The 7,243-nt window shown below is 41.6% G+C and overlaps 1 protein-coding gene across 4 annotated transcripts; it reads right to left on the bottom strand.

The window, feature by feature from the left end:
- Nucleotides 1-933: 933 nt before the first annotated feature.
- On the bottom strand, nucleotides 934-6,631 carry ZBED5 (zinc finger BED-type containing 5). Of its 4 annotated transcripts, none has more exons than XM_061147750.1 (3): nucleotides 6,040-6,631; nucleotides 4,309-4,420; nucleotides 934-3,258 (listed from the first exon to the last, which is right to left on the bottom strand). In XM_061147750.1, the coding sequence occupies exon 3, from the start codon at nucleotides 3,083-3,085 to the stop codon at nucleotides 1,001-1,003; it is 2,085 nt and encodes a 694-aa protein (XP_061003733.1). In that variant the 5' UTR covers nucleotides 3,086-3,258; nucleotides 4,309-4,420; nucleotides 6,040-6,631; the 3' UTR covers nucleotides 934-1,000. The 4 variants fall into 4 exon arrangements, with proteins under 4 accessions (XP_061003733.1, XP_061003741.1, XP_061003720.1 ...); XM_061147758.1 differs by having other exon boundaries at nucleotides 934-3,221; XM_061147737.1 differs by having other exon boundaries at nucleotides 934-3,226; nucleotides 6,040-6,630.
- Between the last annotated feature and the right edge of the window lie 612 nt (nucleotides 6,632-7,243).

Genomic DNA, 7,243 nt, shown 5'->3' with positions numbered 1-7,243 from the left:
TTCACCTTGAAAGGGGAGACACTCCTCTTCCTCAAAATGGGAAATAAGTTTGAATAATTGAGATTAAATAAATAATGGCTATCTGTAGCTATCTAGTAGCCTACTACAGGAATAACACAAAATACTACTACAGGAATAACACAAAAATACTTAACCCTGAGTTGCTGACCTGAAAATGTTTTTCATACTCCATCTCCCTTAGTATTCAGCTTGAATCAAAGCCCTGACATTCTCCAGTAACTTCTGCCTAATGGCCACACTAAATTCTAGGTAACCGAATAACTGAGCCAAGACCACAGAGAGTAGTATCAATACGTAAGAACAAACAAATATAACTACCATATCCTATTTCATTTTTCACTGATTCACTTTCACCAACGATTTTTCCTTTATTTAGCCTCTACTTTAGCAAGGTCTTCTACCAGATAATGGAGACACAGAGCTAAGACCATATAACAGCTCAGTCCAGTAACACTGGGAATTATGAGAACACCAAGAGGATCACAGTTGAGACATACACAAAAAATAGATAAAGAGAATGCAAATACCGAAGATAAATTAAATCAATGGGTTGAAAAGCAAATATGAGTTCTTCAGGAATCAAGGAGAAGGAATGGTTTTTTGACACTTGAAAGCATGAAACAGTGGTATGTTTAGGCAAGAATGTCCCTGTGACTGGAGAGCTACAGGGTGGCATGGTTAGAAAGATTGGCACTGATGAGATCCTAAAAAGGAATGTCATGCTAAGGAACTGTAACTTTATCCTGTGAGTCAATATTTTCCACAGCCATCACCATGGAACCCTTTGAAATTACAATGTGAAGAAGAATCACCAACAGTAGTACATGTTTAAATCTGTGATTCTTTACCTTTCTTAAAATCTAAAGTGTAAAAATTTGAATAATTTTATTTAAAACCCCGAGATACCATCAGTGAAGTAAATCATCTTTTATTTTCATCTTATATTTGGCTATCCAGAGGCATGCATAACCCTCCAACTTTAATGAGAACAGTGTTTTTGTGTCTTTTTATCACATATTCGCTTAATATTAGGTGTAATGTTGCTAAGTCGGATCCGCATATGAGGTGCAGCATCCAGTCTTTTCCTGTATTTTGTTTTTGTGGCAGCATAATATGAAAAGCCTGTCTCACACAGGTGCATTGTAGCAAAAGGAAGAAGTACGCGAACTGCACGCCGTGCAACACTTGGGTACTCCTGAATTAGGCTACTCCAAAAATCATTTAGTGAAAGTTCACTGAAATTTTGTTTCACTTGAGAATCAGATGTTAAATCAATCAGGCTCTCATAGTCCCGTGCCACTAAAGAGGCTGGTTTAACAGTTACTGTAAATGGATTTCTAACCCAAGCATGACTGTCATTTGTTACAGGAAAATATTTTAACAGAGTAGAACGCAAACCCCTTAGGTGCTGCACAATGGCACTGCAAATATCTTTATCAACCGTGGAATTAATTTCAGTCAAAAAGTCACTGAGTGTAGGGAAACAATCAAAGTTTTCTTCTTCGACAGATGAGGCCCAAAATTCCAATTTTCTTAACAATGATGACATTTTATCAAATACTGTAAAAACTGTCACATTTTTTCCTTGCATTGACAGATTAACCTCATTTAATTTAGTAAAAATATCTGCAAGATATGCAAGTCTTAGCAGCCAAGATGAATTCGTTAAACAATCAGACAGTCGAAATGCAGAATCCATGAAAACCAACAGTTCACGACGAAGCTCAAAAAGTCTCACAAGAACTTTACCTCGGGAAAGCCACCTTACCTCTGTATTTAGAAGAAGTGCTGTATGCTGGGCACCCATTTCTTCACATAAAATTTTTAGTAGTCTGGATTGATGTGGTCGAGCTTTAATATAATTGATGATTTGTACTGCCTGATCTAGCACATTTTTCAGAGACGTAGGCATTGTTTTAACTGCTAGTGCATGTCTATATAATAGGCAGTGACTACTGGTGCTTTCGGGAGCCACATATTTTATCAAGGTGACAGCCTCAGCAATTTTCCCATCCATTGCCCTAGAAGCATCACTACAAACATCAACACATTTTTCCCATTCAATTTCATGTTTCTGCATAAAACTGTTGATGCAGTTGAAAATTTCTTCACCAGTGGCATTACTTTGCAAAGATTCACATAAGAGTAGGTCTTCCTCAATAGACTTATTAAACCTGTAACGAACAAACACAAGCAGCACGGCAAGTCCTGAAACATCAGCTGATTCATCTAGTTGCAGTGAAAACCCATCACAAATTTTCAGTCTACAAACAAGTTCCTCTTCAATGTCAGCAGCTAGATCCTTAATTCGACGAGCAACGGTACTGTTTGATAGCTGTACTGCGTCTATTTTTTTACTATACTGTTCGTCAAACATCCGCATCACGACATCTTTTGCACAAGGCTTGATAAGCAATTCTCCAATAGTATGAGCCTCTCCACTCAGGGCTATATGGTAACTTACATTGTATGATGCTTCTGTAGCACTTTCATTATCTGTATTGACAATTTTAGGTGTTGGGGGTTTATTATTTTCAGGTGAATCAAGATGTTGTTTGAAAAAACTTATGTCTTTGTCTTTATATGCAGCATGTTTAGTTTCCAAATGTCTTCGAAGCTTACTAGGGGCCAAAGAGCTATTTGATAAAATTTTCTTACATAATACACACTGAGCATGAGGTGCATCTCTATTTCCAAAGTAAGTAAATCCAAAAGACAAATAACTTTCATCATATTTTCTTCTTTTTGGTTTCTTACTAAAAGTAGTTATTTTGTTGGAATTGGACATAAATTTAACCCTGGAAAGCTCACCTTCTGAATTTTTAGAAACTGAAGGCTGCAACTGCTCATCTTCACTTTGTAATATTCCAACCTTTTGATCATGTGATTCAGACACAATTTGATAACAAAAAGATTCTACTTCTTGTTTAAGGCTTCCTTGTTTCAGCAACAGATCCATAGGCAATGAATTTGTGGTACAAAACATGGTTAATTTAGCATAAACATTGAGTATCACAAATGTGTTGACATTATAAGACAGGATACATAGAAGATGAGCAATCATCAAAGAGATGATATATAGCAACACATCAGTTAATTTGTAAATGCTGCCTATGCATCAATGCGCAGATGGAACATCACACGTTCGTGTATCAGGTGATCTCTCATTCGACTTCCTGGTGCTCTCGGGTATGGCACACCTTTTCTTAAAGGTAGATTATCACATAAAAATAAAAGCTATAGAAATGAGTTTAGTAGTCTTAAACTTACATTTTAAAATAAATTATAAAGAAAAAACTATTGATAGCATTTATCTTTTTCTCACAATGCTCATTAACTTAGCTAACACTAATACTCTATAAAACATAGTTTGGGAACCATTGGACCAAGAAATAATAAAGAGCTGATAAGTGTATTTTTAAGGAAGGGATCTTGAGGTCCCATGGCAGGGTTGGCCAATTTTTCCCATAAAGTACCATATGATAAATGTTTTTTACCTGATGAGCCATATGGTCTCTATTACAACTACTCAACTCTGTAGTTGGAGAATGGCAGCAGCCATAGACAATACATTAGAAGGGCACAGCTGTGTTCCAATAAATCTCTATTTCCAAAAACAGGCAGCATGGGGCAATAATCACCCACTGTATACTCTTTCACTGTACACAGTATCTTGGAATCTCTTAGCTTTCTGATGCCTACTGCCATTAGATACACTCATTGTTGACACTGTTTCACATCTTAAGGCTTCTTTCAGGGCTCACAACTATTCTGACCAGCTACTTCAAAAACACACAAACAGTTCAAAGTTTTGCAAGATATAGAATTCTGTTATATATAAATATTGTGTGTTAACACTGAAAAATAAAGTGTAATCCAAAAATTAGCTACTATTTCTTTGGACTTAAAATTACATAAATATTTATATTATCCCAAATTAGACTCATTCAAAATAATGCATATATTTTACTAAGTACTCAGCATCCCATTATTCTTTAGGTGAAGGCTTAACAAGGACCTAAAGAAAACATAAACTCTCATTTTAATAGGTTTATTCCTCACACAATACTTTTTAAAAAGCATCATAAAATGGAATGGTAATGCAAATTTTAGGACTTCTAAAGAATACTAGCTTTATAAGGTTAAAGGCATTCAACTTTAGTGTCTATCTAAATGTAGTTACTTTTGATTTAAACTTCATGATTTGGCTACAGAGTAATCTTTGGATTCTTTTATTAGATCCTGAATCAAAAGGGTTTTCCTATTAACAGCTAGAGGGTAAGATACCTGAAATGAGGAGCACTCTCTTCTGCAATCACTCTCCACCTTGGAAGCTTGAAATGCAGACTCTTCAAAAAAATAAAATTAAGGGATAGGGTGGAAGGGGAGTAACCAAAGCCTAGAATGAGAAAAATTAAAATTAGACACTGTAAAAATAGAACTAGCTACAAACCTCTAAGATGACCATTCTTTACAATTTATTTTAGAGCCGGGCAGTGCAAATGATTCCTCACTGAAAGGCAGATCTTAGACCGAAATAGACGTCTAACATAATAAAAGTGCTAATATTTTATCCTATTTAATACTCTGGTAATTTCATTGTTTTGAAATGCTTCCCCATCCACTGACTCATAGAAAGACATAAAACTCTCAGAAACTAAACCTAACTTTTTCAAGTATAGCCACAACTTAATGTCTCTATAACTAAGCATCTTAAGTAATCTAAAATGGAATTATACACCGAAACGTTACAAGAACTATGCCTTTTTGTTATAACCACTCTTGTCTCAATAACCAAGATTCCTTAAGGTTACTAACATTCACTGAGTGATCATTGTTTACCATATGCCAGTAACTGCGAAATCCCTCACAGATGAGCTCATTTAATCCTCAAAACGAACTTGGGAGTTAGGGGCTATTATTAATAATCCTTTAAGGATGAACAAATGGGAGCTTAAGTCCCCTGCTAAGTTAACGCATCTGTGAAGAACTAAGAACATACCCAGAAAGTTCGACTGCAGATCCCAAGTGCCTAGTCATTGCTTGTGTGTCCCCAAATATCTTAATTTCACAAGCACTAAAAATCTGGGACCAGGAGTTGGATGGTGCACAGATAAATGAATGATCTATACAATGGATTACTATTGCCAGAAAGTCGAGGGTCTCAAACTGGCAGCAGAATGCCGTACACCTTCATTATTGGCAGCAAAAGAGCAGACTGTTCTACCACAGTCCTGAATGGCCCTTAGTTGCAGAGAACTTCGTGGAGTCAATGGGTGACCTAAAAGTTTACAATCCCTCTCCCTTGCTGCTAGGGAAGGGCACAACGGAGTGGTGCGCTTTGTTTTCAGGAAGGAGGGCCTAATCTCCACCTTTTCAGAGGTGCTCGCCTGAATCTCTCAAGGACAAAGAGACTGGACTCCCTAAAGAGTAAAGTTTCTATTTGACTCCCTGAAAAGGACCGGGGGGGAACCCTCATCTTTTGTCTCTTCTGGCTAAACTGACCGGTAACACCATCCATTCACCCCCTCCCTCGGGTGGTTCCTGCTCTGAACAATACCCTTGGGGCAGGAGGGCTGGGGTGGAGTGCAGACTGTTCAAAAGGCTGAGGTAGGAAGTGGGCACGGACACCCCATCGAGTACCTAAGTGCTTTTTAAAACGGTCACTTCGATGGGCTGCCCAGCCAGCTATATCCCTCGGCTCCTCCTTGTCACAGGTGCGCGCTGCCAGCCACAGCTGGGGCTGGCTTCCTGTGGGAGTCCACCCTCGCCTACGGAACTCCTCTCGCGTCCCCGGGCGGTCGCCTTAGCTAACAACCACAGGAAACCGTCTCAGAACCCGACACTATCTTTCTCTTTCATCTCTATCAGCGATGAAGAGAATGGTCTCTGCTGCGGCTGGGCTGCAGAGCAGCGCCGCGGTCCCCAGCAGAGCCGGCGCCCGCCATTTTACAAAGCTCACAGCAGCGGCCATTTCAGAGCGCACCACTCAGCCGCCACGGCGGCTCTGGTCCTCACCTTCACCGAGGCCTGAACGGGGTCAAGAGCCAGTCGTCGCGGACTGGAGGGGGGAGGGGGGGAGGAAGGGGGAAAATGAAAAACAAAACAGAGGGAAGAAGGATTCGGGGGGCCGGGCGATGCTCTCAGCTCAGGGATATCGCCTATGCCACCTCCATAGACATCCGATTCGCGGCTGGCGCGGTCGCTTGTCTGAAGATAAATTTAGCACGCTAGGGCACCCCCACTTACAGTCTCCATGAGCGACTTTGCCGCCGCCCAATCAGCGCCAGAATTGCTCCCCGCCACCTATCCGCGCTGAGCAGTGGGGCGGGACCAAGGGAAAGGACCAAGCTCGGTTGAGGAGCGAGCCGGCCGCAGCCGCCGCTAACGCTCCGGATTAGGGCGTTCGCTTGAGGCTGAGCTAATACCCGACGAGAAGCGATAGTTTTCAAATGTCCCTGGGTTCGAGCAGCCCGGGCGTTTGTTTACAATGCAGAGTCCTGGGTGCTGCGAGATAGCACTTGTGATCCTGTAGCGCTGGATTGGCTTCGAGAAACCTGCGTGCCCTTATGCAGTAGTGCTCAGCCCCGGTGTTGATTTGGGTGCATTTGCAGAGCCTCGGCTGTTCGCGCTCTTTGTTTCCGGAGCCGCACCCCAAGCCCAGGTTGCGCAACCGCCTCCTCTTTTCCTTGTTTTCCCACTGGAATCCGGGCAGAAAACGCCCTCTCTCTTCCCCGCCCCTCCCAGAAGCTGGCGTGTCGGGGGCCCCTAGTGGGCCGAGCTGGGAGCTGAGCGTGATGTCCCCGGGGCGCTTCTCTCTCCAGAGCTCCCTGGTGACCGCACACGGGGTCGGGAGCCACGTGTAGGAATATGTAGGGATGGTGGCGTCTCAGCAGTGTCAATGGGAAAGAGTCCGCTTGCTGTGTCTTTGCACCCTCCGCTAGTGGCTCCCTCCCCTAGGAACGCCCAGCGCTCTAGAACACTTGTTTGATAGCTGCTACTTCGGGTGTTTTAAGCTTAGTTCTCCTATCCCCCTCCTCTGGTTTAAAAACAGCACAGCAAAAGGCTTCGAGCCGTGTGTTCAATTGCATTTTGTGTAAGATCCGTCTCTGTTTTTCCAAATTGGCATCTTGAAATATGCACACTTCTTGGAAGGAATTCGTTGAGGTACGGGAAGAATTAAGCAGTGAGTCCAATTGTTTGCAATATTTTAGATTTTCAA

Source organism: Dama dama, chromosome 1, assembly GCF_033118175.1.
Source record: "Dama dama isolate Ldn47 chromosome 1, ASM3311817v1, whole genome shotgun sequence".
Lineage (NCBI taxonomy): Eukaryota > Metazoa > Chordata > Mammalia > Artiodactyla > Cervidae > Dama > Dama dama.
This window is presented reverse-complemented; position numbering and strand designations above follow the sequence as displayed.